The sequence below is a fragment of the Eptatretus burgeri genome, chromosome 14 (genome assembly GCF_056783735.1).
Source record: "Eptatretus burgeri isolate ZD-2024b chromosome 14, Ebu_testis_v1, whole genome shotgun sequence".
Classification (NCBI taxonomy): Eukaryota; Metazoa; Chordata; class Myxini; order Myxiniformes; family Myxinidae; genus Eptatretus; species Eptatretus burgeri.
In genome coordinates this window covers 59,425,951-59,445,182 of record NC_140974.1, presented here as the reverse complement: position 1 = coordinate 59,445,182, position 19,232 = coordinate 59,425,951, and the positions used below count along the sequence as shown (strand labels likewise).

The following is a 19,232-nucleotide window of genomic DNA, read 5'->3' as shown; positions in this document are numbered from 1 at the left end:
GGGAGAGCAGTACTCCATCAGGCTGCGGATGAAAGCTTTGTGCGTGGCCAGGAGCTCAGGTGGGCCGCGGAAGGACTTTGAAAGATGGAGGAATTTCAGTCAGTGACTGGCTTTGGAGGCCAGGTTGGAAATGTGGCTTTCCCAGGAAAGATCATGACAAATATTGAGACACAGAAGCTTGAATGAAAGGACTTGTTCAAGAGGATTGTTGAGAAATTAGATTGGGGGGGGGGGGTGGGGGAGGATGGGAGTATAAATATAATAAAAATACTTCCAAGAAACTGGGCTGATCATACAAAGTGTGATCAACACAATTGATTGAACCAATACAATACAAGCCAAAGTTGAGGGGGGCGAAATGGACTGAACCATTCCGTGGAAGCAAATTTAATGCAACATAGAACAATTTTCTTCCCCAATTACCTCCACCACCAAAGGTGAAGGAGGTTATGTTTTCACCCCTTTCTCTCTTTGTTTGTGTTCAGGATATCTCGCAAAGTTGTGGACAGGTTCGGTGTGTGACAAGGGCGAACTGATTAGATTTTGGTCAAGATCCTGATCCAGATCCAGCTACTAGAATTTTTAAAGTGATTCTTCACCTTTGAGAGATAAGGCGAAACCAATATATAGCACGATATCTCAAAAAGTTGCGGACGGATTCTTATGAAACTTGGTCAACAGGTTGGGTGTGTCGCAGGGACGAATCGATTTGATTTTGGTGAAGATCCGAATTCTGATCCGACTACATGAATTTTTAAATTGATTCTTCACCATTGAGGGATGGGGCTCAAAAACTATATATGACATGATATTTCAAACATGTATTGGGCCAGATATGTTCTCGTGGATCAGGCATTACGGAACGGAGGTATGTGCTCCACCAAGTGCCCTTCCAGTTTATATTGTGACAGACGTCGCCTTTGGATACCTCCAAAGAGGTCAGCACGTCTCTAAAGACCACAAGAGCCAGTTGCTCCAGAACTTTCTGTGGGATCCCTTGCCCAGAGTCTTGTTAACTTACAAAGAAGACTGAGTATGAGTGAGTATCGTGCCAGCAGTCGCACAACAGGTCTTGATTAGTTGGCCGAGCGGAACTAATGTTGCGCAATTGCTTTTGCAATCTCGAGCCCAATTATGCTGGTCAATCCACCGTTGGTTGCCTTATGTCGCCATCAAAATGGACAGGATAATCCAGGACACTAATTCTTACTAAACAACGCTTTACTTCGACAAGGTACGTATTTAAAGATTAGGCAATTTGCAGTCTGACATGTACAGGCATGTATACAACTTTCACTTATCCCTTAAGCGAACACCCATGTCATCAGATCCTTATACCGTCACTTAGCACTACATTACTTTTGGAGCAAAACGTGCATCCGATCATGGAAGGGTGAGATGGGCAAGGGGCCGAGATGGTGATGAGAAATGAGGAAAGAAAGAATGAAGATGAGGACATGTTGAGCCCCTGCACACCTTGCACGAGCCTGGTTGAGCTTGCACCACCAAATTGTTTTGCACAAGATGGTTAGTTGGTCAGGCCCCCTCACACTCTGCTCTGGTTCCTCCCTCCGTGCCGCCAAGCTGCTGTGCCTCTCCGCGCATCTGGTGCTGTAATGTCTGTGGTGCAAACTCGGTGCAGGTCTATGGAGGAAACACTTGATGTGTACAAGGTGAAGGGGACCGTCTGAAGCCAGATGGCGGGAGTGCAGCGAACGGGATATGAGGCAAAAGTGTGAAAGGTGCATGAATTGCCAAGGTGAAAGGTGCAAGAACAGAAGGTGCAGTGAACGCAAAAGAAGCCAAACTGACTCGAGTGTGGACTGCGCAAGCTCTCAGGCAGCTGACTCCCAAGCAGCCAGGCTCATTGACCCAGACAGATGCTCCTGTGCTCCCCTTTTATTACTTGACTCACCCCACCGCACATGCCCCTCCCCACCCACTCTCCTCATTGGGTGAATCTTGGGTCAGAAGGACCTTTTCCTTCACCTGTGATTGGCACATTCCCATCCCAATCTTCATGGAAACTCTGGATTGGTTTTCCGCAAGGCGGGACACGTTGCCGGGAAATAGTTTTTGCCAGGCAGGATGTCACCCCTAACTATGATGGATGTGCATCCGGTGTGGACTGCATGGCACAAAGCCCTTTTGAGGCGGTTTCCGGAGATTACCGTTTGCTGCGCTGAAGGCAGGGAGTAGACTACCGCGGAGTATTCTGTGCGTTGTGTGATGTAGGAAATGGATACAGACCAGAGTGTAGAAGCAGAAAAGAACATGTATCGGCCGTCTATATTTACACTCGCAACGCATATCTGCTCACATGAGCATCAGGCACTTAAACTAAGCTATTTACAACGAAATAAATACGTTTACGCCATGAGGGTATCTCTTTACCCCCGCCCCCCTTGGAGCTAAAACCATAACAATATTGTTGCGGGCCGGAGGTCCCGTGGCGAGAACGACCACTAGGTGGGGAAAGTTACGTCGTCTCCCACCAGACTCACCGGAATTGTCGGCCGTCGCTCCGGATAATTCCGTGAGGCGGAAGGTCACTTAACCGACCGTGGACGCCAATATCTCAACCGCGTAGTGTAGGGTCTTTTTGTCTAGAACCAATTTACCTAATTAACTGCACAATTTCGACTACCAGGGAACCACGCCCTCGGCATGTCTTGCTCAAACCGGGTCACCCTACCCACTGCGGTAGAGTTCCAACTACCGACTACCAACTCTGGTTCGGGTGCAGTCGAGCGGAACTGCCAAAGCTGTGCCGGCGAGGATGAACCGATAATCGGGTGTAAAGACCCGGCTAAAACTCAGATCCGAACCATGCTAGAACAATGAAAGAAAGGACAGAAACGAACTGGGAACATTTTTACAATAATTTATTTATAATAAACGAGGACACAGAGCAAGACTTATCGTGGAATATACAGGCAAGAATTTACTCTTCTTTTGCTGCTCCCGTTAGGGGTCGCCACAGCGGATCATCTGTTATGATCCGCATTATGATTTGGCACAGGTTTTACGCCGGATTCCCTTCCTGGCGCAACCCTGGTCGCCTCTTATGACACAGGGATACGGTACACCTATTCTAACCGGGGCATACACCGGGCCCAGTACACTGGTACTCACTTCGCCGACCTCGGAAGGATGACAGCCTGAGTCAACCTCCTGGTGTGTATTAATTCAAGTGGCCAATGGGGCTTGAACTCGGGACCTTTTGGATCCCAAGCCGCTACCCTAACCACTACGCCAACACCAGGCTTACAAGCAAGAATTTACAATGTTCAAAAATACATACAGTTTCTACTTACAAGACGGGCCCACACACTCAGACGCACACTTAGATGATTTATTAAAAGACCCCCGTAGCCAGAGAGGGAGAGACAAGCAGGGGGTCGCAGTTCGCTTGGGTACCTGCACGTTGAAGGGAGGGTGTGCTCTGCGGTGCAGCACCTGCTAATAGTCGTGCGGCTCGGCCCACAGTCACACGCGTGGGACTCGTGCCCGTAGAGGAGCCTGAGCGGAGCAGTCTGAGTCCCAGGGTGGAGATCAGGGTCGCGGACGGGACCCAGGAAAACTCCAACGAACGCCAGCCAAATGCAGAACTCCAGCTCAAACCGCACGACGCACACCAACCAATTAAACTCCTCCAAAAAAACTCACTCTTCACTCTCCACAGAACTCCTCTTGCACTGAGGATGGTGTCCTCTTTTTATGGACCTCCCCGAACGGGGCGGGGGCTCGGTGAAACGGACATCACCGTCCGCCGTGATTGGACGGGGCTCCCATGGGTCCGCCCTTTTCTGGGCAGGGCCTCGGCCAAGCACCGGCGAGGCCCGCCCACGCCACGCGTGTGGACTCGACAAAGAAAGAATTGGAGCGCTTGGAGAAGCCGAACAGGAACTGCGGACTGGACACTTTTTTCCCCGTGTGCTGTGGCCAGCGAGGCGAGGGTTGCAAGCACTGGAAGGTACCGTGGTTGGTTGTTGGTTTGTTTGTTGGATGATCGTTGGATGTAATAACCTACCTAAAAGAACATCGCAACGCACACCTTTGATTCTCCCACTAGAAAAAATGAAGGGACCTGTCTCAAATGTACTTAACGGAAAAACTGACTTTTGGGATATCTGTATGTTTGAATGCATATGGTTTTCAGATCCGTAACAATATGTTACGTTATAGCGAAATCCAGTCTATTGAGTTGCCTTATAATGAGGTATGTATGTACGTACGTACGTGTGTAATATTGTTGTGGGCCGGGTATTGGCTGCGAGCACGACCGCTAGATGGAGTAGTAGAGTCTGCTCCACCAAACACTCGTAATTCAGATCGTCACCCTCAGATAACTCCGAAGGTACGGGTCCCTTCCAGGACCATGAATCGTCAATAAATCAACCATGTGGTACAGTGTTATTTGCCAAACTTCAACATACCTCGAGGCCCATGTGGCGAACTACCGAGTATTCACACCCTCGACAGAGCTCGAAAGGGACGAGCCGTAACCGTGCTCGACCAGTGCGTAACCCGAGCGGATGGTTACCGGGGTCCCGTCGGTCCAAATGCACACAACTACGGCAACAACGGCCTTATTAATTCCCCAACATGCACCGTGCTAAACCAATGAAGGAAAGGAAAGTAACGAGCTGAAACATTCAACAAATGGATATTTATTTACAATAGGTGGGGAAGGAACGCATAAAGGGCAGAGTTGAACCGACTTTAAGAGATGCAAATAATGTACAGCAAAAGCACTTATCCAGTTGCTCCAGCTCCAGCACGCTCCTCCTGCACGCGACGAGCCCAAAGCCAGCGACGAGACGAGAGCAGACGCCGGCGACAGGACGAGACCAGAAGCGACGACATGAGACCAGAAGCGCCAGTGAGGACACGAAGCCAGACCAGCGACGAGACTAGATCGGACCAGCGCCAGCGACGAGACTAGATCGGACCAGCGCCAGCGACGAGACGAGATCGGACCAGCGACGAGACGAGATCGGACCAGCACCAACGGCGAGAGGAGATCAGACCAGCGACGAGATGAGGCCAGACCAGCGTCGTGAGATCGATCAGAGAGCCAGACCATGCACTCGAGCTGACGGAGAACCATACTACTCGCTCGAGCAGACGGGGCGCAATTATTTGTCCTCCGTTCCTTCGTCATCTTCTCGGGCGCGGTTCGCTCATGCGTGGCCTGCTCTCATTAGACGGACCGTGTGTCACGGCTCCGCTTTCTTACAAAGGACCGCCCCTCTGATCCGCTCGTCACCCATTGGCCGACAGGGGCACCAAGTCCGCTGATTGGACCGGGGAGGGGGGGGGGCGTGACGGCCATCGCGGCCGACCCTCCCTCAAACAAGGAGAGGGATATGGTCCTGCGTGGGCTACGCCTATTGGCCGACCGTTGGCAACCTTGCTCGCATCTCCTTGATTGGGTGAGAGAGACGTTAGGTCCTTGCAAACTCCACCCACGTACGTGCTGACACGCACATGTGCAATGGCGCTGGTAGATGATGGTGGAAGGAAGCGAAGGCAGATGTCGTTGGAGTTATTGTTGATGTAAAAAAAAAAAAAAACCCTGTCTATCAAAAGAACCCCGCAGCGCATGAACATCCAATTCCCACTTGATTAGGGACGGGACCCTAACTAGAAACACACTCTTACCGATATAACTGTTCTATATGACCTGTATGTTGAGTGCTCATGGCTTCCAGATTCGTAACAATATTATTAATATTTATATAGAAATCCTACTTTTCTACCAAATATTCTAACCTACCCATGCCTATAGTTTAAAAAATGTGTGGCCATTTCGCAAAAATATGTGGGCAACTTGTAGAATCATTGAAAGGTTCTGGAGCGATTCACTGTCTTGTATCTGCACATTCATGAGTTTCTGGTGGAAAAAGGGCAGCCTGAAAAGTTTTCAGGTGTTGAGAGCGAAGGATGGCAATGCGATTTGCAGTTTTTGATTGACGTAATGGGTCACTTGAATGAGCTGAACAAGAAACTGCAGGGAAAAGGAAAACTAATTTGATAGTTCAAATCAAGACTCAATCTGCTGCGAGTGCAAGTCCAGAAACAGGATTTTACCCACTCTACATACCTGGAAAGCATTCTGGAAAAGACTGAGGAGATCTATTTTGAACTGGAGAATCTGCAGCAATATGTAGATTGGCTCAGGAATTTGACGCAAAAAGCTGTTAGGGTGATTATGATAGTAAAAAATATTATCTTGTATCTAAACCGGACAGATATTTGAATTTCCGTCCCGTTTGGCCGCCACGTAACCTGGAAGATGGTCAAAAACACCTCCCGGTACAAAGAAAACTTTTTACTTCCGATCTTGATGAAATTTGGTATGTGGGTAGAGGTCGATGAGTGATACCCAACGACATTTTTTTTTCCCAGATTCGAGGTCAAGGTCACGAGGTTACGAAAGTTGTGAAAGTCGCCATTTTCAAAACCTATCTAGTCTGTCATTTTAGGAGATATCTGGCAACGGTTCATCGATTATGATAGTAAAAAACATTATAGAGATGACCGTCACGGGGGTAATTTTTATTTTTTTTATTTTTTAAATCTCCATTGGATTGTTCTGGTTCAAGCACTTGTGAAATTTCTGACTTTACATGCATTAGAAATGATTACATCACCATTTATTTATCGTACCATCGTAAAACGAATGATAATTTGGGTCTATCAACTCATTGTGGGGTACCACATCATTTACCATCCACAGTATGATGCAATTGTGTAGTGGTGGTGGTGGTGGTGGTGAAGGAGAGGGGGGATTGGGTGGCATTGAGAGTATCCAACATCGTGTACTATCACATTTACCTGGCATTGTGTGGGAAGAGAAACAAGAATAAGTAACACTTTGTAGCCAAAGGAAATTTGGTTGTTGTTATACCCCCCTGCACGACTACCAGGTGGCGCTACACGGTACACATTTACAGAAAGAATTTACGCCCCTCACACACACACGCGGAGTCTTTTTGAAAAAAAAATTCATATATATTTATTTTTGACCTCATCGGTATAGAATTCTTTGCCGATTTTAGGTGTGTCGGTTTATTCGGAATTTTTTTTTTATTAGATAGGTTTATAATTGAAACCCACAGCCAGCAGGCATATCTGAAGCTGATTAACCTTAAGTTTTGTTTGCTGAGACATTTGAGTTAATCACTAGTTTGTTTGCTGAGCTCGGGCATTATGGGTATTGATTATGGATAAAATTGTCAAGTCTTCAGGTTCCATCTCCAAAATGTCCTTCTGTCCACTGGAATGGTTTCTGGTTGTTGTTTATAATTGGTTTTGATGGAATCGCTGCTCCCTCTATGCACCATGTTTACATGCTTCTGTCGATGTGTTGTAATGGTATTGGTGAAGATTCTATCTGGTTATCCCTTTGTGGCATGACTCTCAGGTCGAAACCTGGTATTATGTTTCATCCGGATCGTGGTTGATTGGTTCAAAGTTGAAACAGACCATGGTAGGATGGATCAACTTACCAAACTGGACTTAAATTTTAATTGCAAGGTAATAGATTTGTTTTCCATTTTTTGAATTGAATTATTTATTTCGAGCGAGGTACCCTTGCTATGCTCGGGAGGGAGCCCAAAAGCAACCCGACAATGCAGAAACGGCAAATGCCAAACCTTGAACCAATAAATTCCACATTCGTGTGACTCCTTCAGTCAAACGTCAGGCATGGACCACCGGTTCGTGAATGACTTTGGCAAAAACCAGCGAGTGCCAAACCATGAACAGATACATTCCACATTCCCATGACACCTTCAGTCAAATGTGAGGGAAACAAAGATAATGCCGTTCTGGTATTACATCCTGATTGGGAGCAGTGTTGTATGGATTGAATGTCAAAATAATAATTGTTTTGAAGTGTTTATTAAACCTCCCACCCACCTTAGGACATCTGGTGAGACCCCAAAACGTTCCACAGAAGATTTGACAGGGCTTGCCCCAAAACTGATGGAGTAGTTCGGGGACAGACGGATAGACACTCCTGTTTCATAAAATGAATTTGTCCACAAAAAATGGAAAATCACACTGTCAAACAAGGCTCACAATCTTTATTGATTTGTTGTTTCATTACCCCCACCCTCACCCCAACCGCATTTTCTTGTAATTTGTGCATCATTCTCCTACATTATCCCATGCATTCATTCTCCTTTGCTTTTTCCAAAATGTAATGGTATGTTCATCCTCCCTTCAGGCCGGCAGTGATGGAGAGAGCATTGGAAATTGTCCGTTCTCTCAACGACTCTTCATGATTTTGTGGCTTAAAGGAGTTACTTTCAATGTCACTACTGTCGACTTGAAAAAGTAAGTGATTTGACTTTTGTTTTTGTTTGTTTGTTTTTTATCTCTGCCACCAAAGGTGGAGGAGGTTGTTTTCACCTCTGTCTGTTTGTTACTTGCAAAATCTTATTTACTTATTTTTTCCTTTTTTTCTTTTTCTTTTTTCAAGTATATTGATCAGTCGATTTTGTTATTCTGTCTTTGTTTGTTTGTCAATCGCCTACAGGTCACAATTCTAAACCGATCGCAATGAAACTTTCCCGAGTTGTAGAGGTAGTCTCAACTGAGAAGTCCGTTGATTTTTGAGATGAAAGGTCATCTTGCGATCAAATTTCTAAAATCGTCATTTTTCATCCGATTGACTTGAAAGTTGAACAAGATTGGCATATTGTCACTGAATTGGGGAACCAACAATTTTAAGGTCAAAGTTTAACTCAAGGTCAAACATTTAAAATCATTAATTTCAATCTGAAAAGTAGTCAATTCTCATCTGATGTGTTGTATAAATTTTCATTTGTATCAATCAATATGAAATGGACAATTTGATGTATCCATGGCAACCTTTGGAAAGGGGGGCGGGTATATTTTACACAAGTATTGTGCTCTGCACGAGGTCTTTTTCTTGATTGTCTGTTTGTTTCTGTGCAAGATAACTCAAAAAGTTGAGGACGGATTCGGATGAAATTTGGTGGAGAGGTTGGGTGTGTGACAAGAACAAACTGATTCGATTTTGGGGAAGATCTGGATTCGTGAATTTTTTTAAAGCGATTCTTCACCATTGAAGGGGCTGTCACACCTTCACGATTTAGCCAGCGTATGCCGATTTATGAAAAATTTGTCTAAAACGCTGGCACACGTCGAATACGTTATGGGTAAGTTGTGTATACGTTAAGAGCACGCTGAAAAACACTGCCATACGTCGTAGTACGCTGGCTTTAATCGTTGTACTTTGCAGTTGTCCTCAAATTTTAGCATGCTTGAAATTTTACGACGTATGCCAGCGTATGACTCACACGTTCCGCATACGCTGGGAATAAGTTGTAGGCACATTATGTGATCATTGACACACGTCGAGGCACGTTGTGCGATCGTTGACACACGTCGACACACGTTACTTGCAAGTTACTCATAAGTCGAAACACGTCGAGGTAATGCTTAGCGAACCCAAAACTTACTTCTAACCTGAGTAACGTGCTTTGAATCTATGAGTAACGTACCTCCAACGCATATTGACGTATGTAGACGTATTTGATTGACGTCTTCCGGACAACCACATAACTAACTGAACGTGTTTCAAATTTACAGCTACCGTATAATGGCGTATTGGCAGCGTTTAAAAAAAAAAAAAAAAACCAACACCAACTTCCGATATTTCGTCACATGCTGTTACGTCACGTCCGATTGCCTCTTCAGTTTGCTCGTCTTATTCTTAGTTCCTCCTCTGTGAATATTTTCTGTTTGAGGATATTGTCATGTCGACGTCGAAACTTAAAAGCAAATGTCCGAATATATTTTAAAATTCGTGATAGATTAAAAAAAAAAACAAAAAAAAAAAACACACAACAACAACTTCAGATATTTCGTCACGTGCCTTCACGGAGCCAAGGAGAAAAAAGAAAATGTGCCTTGACGGAGAAAATAAGTTCCGGGTATGCTAAACATTACCTCGACGTGTTTCGACTTATGAGTAACTTACAAGGAACTTGTGTCGACGTGTGTCAACGATCGCATATCGTGCCTACAACTTATTCCCAGCGTAGTGGAACGTGTGAGCCATACGGCGAGTACGTCATAAAATTTTCAGCATGCTTGAAATTTCACGACGTACAAGGCATATTACGACGTATGCCAGTGTTTTTCAGCGTGCTCTTAACGTATACACAACTTACCCATACCGTATTCGACATGTGCCAGCATTTTAGACAAATTTTTCAGAGGTCGGCATACGCTGGCTAAATCGCCAAGATGTGACTGCGATGTTGACACTTCCCATTCTCAGGCGGTTACGATTTAAATCTGCGTGCGCCAGCTTCTTAATAGGCTACGCCACGTGATCGTCGGCGATACGTGCAGCACGCTATGCATACGTTAGACTATCGTTGGGCATAGGTTATGAACGCCGACAACACGCTAATCATTCGTTGGTATAAGTTATTTATATGTGATTAAAACGTTCTGTGTACGTTACTAATACGTTATGCATACGTCCAACTCGTTATGAATATGTCCAAAACTTAAAAAAAAAAAAAAAATTTCAGCGTACGCCAACGTTTTACATACATTTTTATACGTTTAGTTGCCATTGCTGGCTAAAACGTCAAGGTGTGACAGGGCCCTGAGAGATGGGCCAAAAACGATATATAGCATGATGATATTTCAACAAGTTATAGACTGATTATGACAAAACCTGGTGGACAAGTTTGGGAGGTGACAAGTCCATTAGATTTTGGTTAAGGTCCGGATGCAGATCCTGCCCATCATTGGGATACAAAATATAATCTGTTCAGCTTGGTGGAGGTGTGCGCTTGACTGAATGCCATTCTACTTTTGTGATCTTAAAAACCTCGATGGAGACGCCACTGCATAAACGTAAAATGAATAACAGTTGTTAGAATTTGTTCATCGTTTTAATCCATGGCGAGGTGTCCATATCAGACTGAACAAAATTCATCGTGATGCCACAAAATATGGCTGCAACGACGTCCTCAGTGCAAGGCCTTTTATTTCCTTCACAGCTCACTTAATAAAGCTATAACAGAAGATAAACAGTTGTTGTAATTGATATTGCACTGGTTCTTCTATCATTATGATTTTCAACCATCATTATTGTTCTACTGGCTGGCAGAATAGCCCTGAGGTATGCGCACTCACCTATAAGCTGTTCAGCCTAGGCTTGAATCCAGACCCAGCTATAAATTTTCTTCCTGGTGTTTTGCAGGCCGAGCAAAACATCAATGTGTGCTGTCCCTCGGATGTACGTTAACCTGGGCGTCCCCTCTTCCGGCTTTAGTTGGTGGACGTTAATATCCCACGGTGTCCTTCAGAAAGCGGAGACCAGTTATTGCTGGCACCATGAACAAACTAGAAGGCACTCGATAGAGCGCATACCTCCACCATGCAATACCTGATCCACGAGAACATATCGTGCCCAATACATTTTTGAAATGTCATGCTATATATTGTTTTTGGCCCTATCTCTCAATGGTGAAGAATCACTTTAAAATTAAATAATTCTCGTATCTAGATTTGGATTCGGATCTTCACCAAAATCTTATCAATTTATACTCACCGTGCCACTCACCCAACATGTCCTCCAAGTTTCGTCCAAATCCGTCCACAACTTTTTGAGATATCCTGCAGACAAACAGACAAACAGAATGCGTTGAAAACATCAGCTCCTTCACCTTCGGTGATGGAGGTAATTACAGATTCTGGAACCTTCAGCTAAGTATAATGGGTCGGAGTGTTGACCCGTCCAGGATTGTAATCTTCAAGAATGAACTGCTTCGGCAGAACCCACACTCTGTATCGAGCATTTCGCATTGTGAATAACAATAAGAAGAAGAAGAATTGTTATGTCGTTCTGTCTTAAAAGAAGAACTTTTTCAGCAAAAGTGGTAGCGTGACCGCGATGCAGTTGTTCGTCAGCTCACTTATTTTGAAATCCGTTTGTTTTGTTTGTCGGCTGCAGGAAATCGTTGAACCTCGCCAACCTGGCACCTGGCACGCTGCCTCCATTCCTTACATTTAACAACGAGGTGAAGACTGACACCAACAAGATCGAAGAGTTCCTGGAGGATTCTCTCTGTCCTCCCAGGTAGTCCAAATCATGTGTTGTAGTTTTACAAGCACAATGAGCTGTTTTTGTTTGATGGTGAATCCTTTATTTCCCAGGTTGTAACCAAAGTCAACGCAACACCACTCCAGTGCGCGCCTGTTGCCCGTGTAACCACAAAGGAACTGTTTCAGGTCCAATTTGTTTTTGATGCGTCGTAATGTGCTCTCGTGCTGCAGGTATCCCAAGCTTTCTACCAAGAACCCGGAGGCCAACACGGCTGGAAATGACATATTCTCAAAGTTCTCTGCTTTCATCAAAAACACCAACCCCCAGCAAAATGAAGGTAACCACTTGGTTTACTGTTTCTTACAAAAGAGTCTTGCTCATTACAAACTACTTTAATCAGAGTGCTTTGCATGAAATTGGACCTGAAATGTGAGTTCTGTGTATCCATCAGCATTGTTAATGTTTAAAAATGCTTGAGCTTTCTCGCTTCCTCTTAGTGGTTGGTGTCCTTGTTGGGATATTTTTTTTTTCCTGTATCTTAAGTTTCAGTAGTTTCATTTGCAAGTGGTTTTTAACCAAGAGCTGTACCTAAGAGACATTCATCTTTAAATCTTCTGCTCGTAATGTCGCTGTGCCTGAGCTTTAACAGCAAGTTATCCTGGATTTGGAAATAAATGTTTCATGAGGTGGTGTGTTTTCAGTGGGGCACAACTTCCCCTTCCACCCCCCCTCCCCCTCCCCCTTCCCATCATCATGCTTTTGGAGGAGCTTGTATGAATCACTTATGGGGAAAGGACATTTGGAGATGTCAGTGGACCTTTTACAGAAATCTTTGCAAGGACATGAGCAGACAATGGAGAAATTAACACAGTATAGCATATGAGATTTGAACTATGGATCCCAGCCTGCATCATAAGCTGTTTGCTTGAATGGGAATGCCAAACAGGCCAATCCATAAGGTGCTCTTTTTATTACCTCTGCCATCCACCAAAGGTGGATGGAGGTTATGTATTCACCCCTGTTTGTCTTGTTTGTCACTTGTGAAATCGAAGATTCACAAGTATATTGGTTGATCTGGTCTGTTATTCGGTTTGTCTATTTGTTTGTATGTCAATCGCCTACACATCACAGTTTTACTCCAATCTTCATGAAACTTGACCACCTGGTTGAGGTTGTGACAAGCTGGAAGCCTATTGTTCTTTGAGGTCAAAAGGTCCCGGTCACAAATCATCAATTTTCATTTGATTGACTTCATATATATATATATATATATATATATATATATATATATATATATATATATATATATATATATATATATATATATATATATATGTATGTATATGTGTATATGTATGTATATATGTATGTATATATATATGTATATGTATATATATATATATATATATATATATATATATATAGACAGGGTGGCCTGAAAGTCGCTTTACTGCTGCAAAACTCCACAAACGTTACACTAGATGTCTTAGAGGACTTGACGATTTCAGTGGTGCAAGCAAGGAGAATGATGGAGCGCATCCAGATACAACGATTGATTAATTATTATAAGTACTGCACAATATAACCTTTGTATTAAAATAGTTTAACAACGAATGCTTTTACTGAGGGAGGGTAAAGTGACTTTTCGGCCACCATGTATATGTATATGTATTGTTACGAATTTGGAATTTGATTGCACACAAAATGCAGATTCCTTTAGTCAGCTACGTCGAAAAGTGCTTGTTCCTGAGATAGCTCATCTTCCATTGTTTAAATGTTCAGAAATTGATTAGATGCGCTGCGGATCGATTTAATAGTTAGGGAACGAACAATGGAGACATCCCTCCCCCTCTTCTGCGAAGAGCAAGAAGAACCCTGCCGTCCCGTGACTCATGATGTCAACAACTCCCTCCCACCCGTGGTTGAGCGGGGGGATGGATCACGAGGGCATGAGTCACACTGGGCGTGGAGGAGGGGGCGGGAGAAAGATAAGAGGAGATCGTCTCTTTGTTCGTGTTGGGAATTGGAGTAGTAAGCTTTTTGCTTCGGCAGAGAGTAGTCGCTCAGTGAGCTTCGGCTGAGGCCTGGCTCGAGAGGAGGATTTTTGCTTTGGTGGTTCAGTGAGCTTCGGCTTCTGTTTGTCTCGGGAGAGATTTTGCTTCGAGCTACTTTGTTTTGGAAGGAAGTTGAACCGGTTGCTTGGCGAGAGCTGTGAATGGTGGCTTCTTCTTCTTGGTTTGTGGAGCTCTTTGTTCTCCATTTTGGTTCCTGGCTTGGTGCGACTCATTGACCTCTTCTTGGAGGTGGTTCCTCGGGAAAACGACGCATCGTCCGGAAGGATCGGCGCCTCGTCTCACCAGCACGTGTTGAGAAGCGCGGGAGGATTCGCGGTTGCTCGGGAAGGATCGCAGCTTGCGGCGATTGGGTCTAGCTCGCTCTCGCTGGAGCCCGGGTCCGAGCAACTTGAAAACCACACGAGGTGGAGAGGTTCGAGATAGGTTCTGAGTTTCAGCTCACCTGTCCTCCGAGCTAGAGCTCGTTATTAAAGGCCTCTGCCACCATTTATTGTGTGCGTGCGTGCGTGTGCGCGCGCGTACGTGTGTCCGTGGGCCAGTTTAATAAGTAGGAACTGCTGTTATAAGTGCAAGTGACTGTACATAATAAGTAGACGGTTGTAGTTCTTTTGTCGTGCTTTTGTTGCTTGTATAATTGCATACGTGTTTTGCCTTGTTTAATTGCATATGTGCTTTATTATAATAAATGTCCTTGTGTGAATGTAAACCTGTTCGTTGTCCATTCCCTCATTGAACTGCCCCATCTTGCACTCGGAATATAGTTGGTTTCTTAATCGCCGGTAAAGTGATCGGGTCCAACGGGACTGCGCGATAATACCCCGCTCGGTTATCCCAAAAGGAAGCGAGCTGCTGAAGCGACTCGTTTCCAAGCGGTCCCGTTGAGGTGCAATCTCTCGGTAACCGACCCGCGCGAATAATTAGGTAAATCGAAGATTTGGCGATCGTACCCTGTAGTGCGGGTAGAGTGCGGACAAGGTTGTGGTGTGGTTAAAAACACACCTGTGGCTGGTTTCCGGCGTTGATCCGGAAAGCCGCGACTGGATTGTCCGTTCGGTGGGCGAAGCGGCCGTTATTGGTGAGACGCGGTCGCTCGCACGCTGACTGGCGGGAAATCCACAACAGTGTGTGTGTGTGTGTGTTTGTGTGTGTGTGTGTGTGTGTGTGTGTGTGTGTGTGTGTGTGTGTGTGTGTGTGTGTGTGTGTGTGTGTGTGTGTGTGTGTGTGTGTGTATATATGTATATGTATATGTATATGTATATATATATATATATATATATATATATATATATATATATATATATATATATATATACGTACATACACACACACACACACACACACACACACACACACACACACACACACACACACACACGCCGGTAGGCGGACATGGGTAGTCGACTACCCAATAGAACCTGACACGATTGGCCCGTTTGATGGGGAATGACCTGAGGATTAAGCACAAGAAAATTTATGATTCGAGCTTCAAGGGTTAATGCTGCAGATTGTTTTTTCGTTAAAATACCCCCACATTTAGAGGTTTTCCGGCCGTTGTCCATAGCAACTGTTCTTTCTCACACATAACTATAACATACCATGAACCTACCATACCGGTTTCATGTATATCTGACTCATCGTCTCTGAGATATAACGAACTTCGTTTTTTTTTATTGTTTTCGACCAGGGTTCATTCAAAGTCTATCTTCTCCGACTGTTTTCACAATTCGGCTGGAAATTTTTGACAATATGGCTGAATGTACTGCCCACAGTCGCTCGTGGCCCGATTTTTGATTTTCGAAAAAATAAAATTTTTATGATTTTTCAAAAATTTCAAAGTCCCGTTGCAAGGCAACGGTGGTGTCCATAGCAACGGTTCTCATTTGCACACAACTAGGTCATGGTATGAACCTACCCACTAAGTCTCATCGAAATCGCCATTGTATTAACGGAGCACTGGACCGAACAGACAGACAGACTGACAGACAAACATATTGACGGAAAAACTGATAATACGGGTAGAACAAATTTCAAAAAAAAAAAAAACATTATTTTTTTTTTTTTTAGACTGGATTGCCTACCCAACAAACAAGCCGGTAGGCGGATATGGGTAGTCGGCCGTTGCTAGGCAATGGAGGGGTCCATAGCAACGGTTCATTCTCACACATAACTAGGACATACCATGAACCTACCATACCAGTTTCATGTATATCTTACTCGTAGTCTCTGAAATATAATGAACTTCGTTTTTATTTTGCCAAAACGAAGTTTTTGCAAGATATGTTAGTCAGCTTGTATGTTTTTTTTTGTTTGTCTGTAATCACGTATAAAAAATTCTGCAGAGCACAATTATCGTTGGAAATTTTTGTAACTTCGCATGTCAGAGGCCTATAGAGGTACCTTTCAGCGCATAAAATTTTGAAGGTCAAGGTCAAAGGTCAAGGTCACTTTGTCGCAAATCAGGGGAGTCGACGAAACCCTTATTTTTTTTGAGTAATTTTGATCGGATCGTCTTCAAACTTCATGGGAATATCGGTCATGGTCTGGCGCTCAGCTGATTAATTTTTGGTGGCGATTGGCTTTGACCTTCATGGTTAGTGCCTTCGGTCAAACATATTTGACCCCAAGGTCAAATTTTCAAGTTTTAGGAACCATATCGTGTAGTCCCTCAAATTGAACACCTCGATGAGTGCTTTCTGGATATGTCAAGCTTGAGACATTATGACGTCATTTGGTGACGTTATGAGGCAAACGCATATTTTTCATGGTTACTCTGTAGAACGATTCTCATACGCAGATATAATGGCAGATATTCTCTCGTAGGCAGATATTCCTCAAGGAGTCGCTCCTGGTGGATAGCAGCTCTGTTCACCTCAGTGTGACCTGAAAGAAGTCACACATGGTCACCTTTTAGCAAGATACGGGTCACCCTGCGGGTGACATTGGTTTTTTTTATTTTATTGTTTTCGACCAGGGTTCATTCAAAGTCTATCTTCTCCGACAGTTTTCATAGGATCCGGCTGGAATTTTTTGACAATATGGCTGAATGTACTGCCCACAGTCGCTCGTGGCCCGATTTTTGATTTTCGAAAAAATTAATTTTTTATGATTTTAAAAAATTTTCAAAGTCCCGTTGCTCGGCAACGGTGGTGTCCATAGCAACGGTTCTTATTTGCACACAACTTGGTCATGGTATGAACCTACCAACCAAGTTTCATCAAAATCGCCATTGTATTAACTGAAATCGCCATTTTAAATACTGATAATAAGGGTGGAACAAATCTCAAAAAAATAAAAAAAAATAAAAAAAAATTTCCGACTCGATCGACTGACCACACAACATATCGACAGAAAAAGTGATAATAAGGGTAGAACAAATTTCAAAAAAATAAAATTAAAAAAAAAACTTTTTCTCGACTGGATCGATTACCCAATATATGTATGTATGTATGTATGTATGTATGTATGTATATATATATATATATATATATATATATATATATATATGATTACTGTATACGCGACATCAAGAAAGACGAAGCAAACATCAAGAGCCTATCAAAGCCAATCGTGTTTATACATCGCCCAACGTTTAATATTCACTCGATATAAATCAAACCCAATCGTGTTTATACACCGCCCAGCATTTAATATTCACTCTATATAAATCAAACCCAATCGTGTTTATACACCGCCCAGCGTTTAATATTCACTCGATATACGTAAATCAAACCCAATCGTGTTTATACACTGACCAGCGTTTAATATTCACTCAATATAAATCAAACCCAATCGTGTTAATACACCGCACCGCGTTTAACATTCGCAATATAGAAATCAAACCCAATCGTGTTTATAAAAAATTGGCATTTTTAGGCATTTCTTGGGGAGGCATCCACTCATCGCGGATTTTCACTTACCGCGGGATGGTTTGGAACGTAACCCCCGCGATAAACGGGGGATGACTGAATATATATATATATATATATATATATATATATATATATATATATATATATATATATATATATATAAATATATATTGTAATGAATTTCGGTCCGTCCGGCATGCGATCGGTCACGTAACTCAAATCGCAACCGCGTCGCCCACCGGAACGGACAATTCAGTCGTGACCCTCCTTGGAACTATCGCCAGGAGCTTGTCATGGGTCGGTCTTTCGACCCCACCACAATCGTGCCAATTGGCCACCCACGCAGGATAGGGTTGTTCGCCAAACTCGACCTACCGAAGTACCTGCGCGGGTAGTTAACCGGGCGATCGTACCTCGCCGCTGGCCGGCATAGGACACGAACCGCTTAAGCGGTCCGTTCCGTGCTTTAGTGATAACCGAGCGGTGTTATCACCTGCTCCGACGGACGTGATTATTTACCGGGTGCTTACACCCTTCTACCAATTCCTTCCGTGATGCAAGATGGAACTTTCAAACAAAGGAAAGGACGCAACAAAACTGGGAACAGTTCGACAAGTACATTTATTACGCACTCAGACAAGGCAGGCACGTATTCTCAGCCATACAGTAAGAATGCAATTTACAAGCAAGAGTTACAACCGAATGAAGCAATGTTTATTTACATGCACTTAAACAGTTTCTACTTTCAAGACACGGCGCCACAACACGCATTCAAAGAAAACACAAGAAAAGACCCCCTCATAGACAAGGGAGTCAGACTGGGCCTGTGGGCCTAATGCGCGTGGAACCTGGATGAGCGGCCAGGTCCCCGAGACCGAAGGGTCCTACCCGCGCCCTCGTGGCGCGATGGTGGGCAAGCCACGATGTCAGCGAAGCTGCGCCTGGCTTCGTGCCCCTGGCGTGGTCGGCGAGCGCTCTCCGGCACTCCCCTTCTGCCTTTTTCCGTCGGCTTCGAGCTCCGTCCCACGACTCGACTGCCCCGCCGACACTGCTGACTTGACTGCCCCGCTGACACTGCTGCTGCCACTCCACTGCTCCCACTTGGTTCTTGACTTTTCTGCCGATGAACTGCACACCGTGAGCTGCGGTGTGCTCGCGCTTATATAGCCCTGGGGATGG

At 44.3% G+C, this 19,232-nt stretch overlaps 1 protein-coding gene across 1 annotated transcript in view; it reads left to right on the top strand.

The window, feature by feature from the left end:
- LOC147013343 (chloride intracellular channel protein 4-like) overlaps positions 1-19,232 on the top strand; it is a 79,095-nt gene that overhangs the window by 46,872 nt on the left and 12,991 nt on the right. The window contains exons 3-5 of the mRNA XM_085855082.1: positions 8,240-8,349; positions 12,017-12,142; positions 12,340-12,446. Of these exons, the coding sequence (XP_085711208.1) occupies positions 8,240-8,349; positions 12,017-12,142; positions 12,340-12,446 (343 nt within the window). The remainder of the gene's footprint in view (positions 1-8,239; positions 8,350-12,016; positions 12,143-12,339; positions 12,447-19,232) is intronic.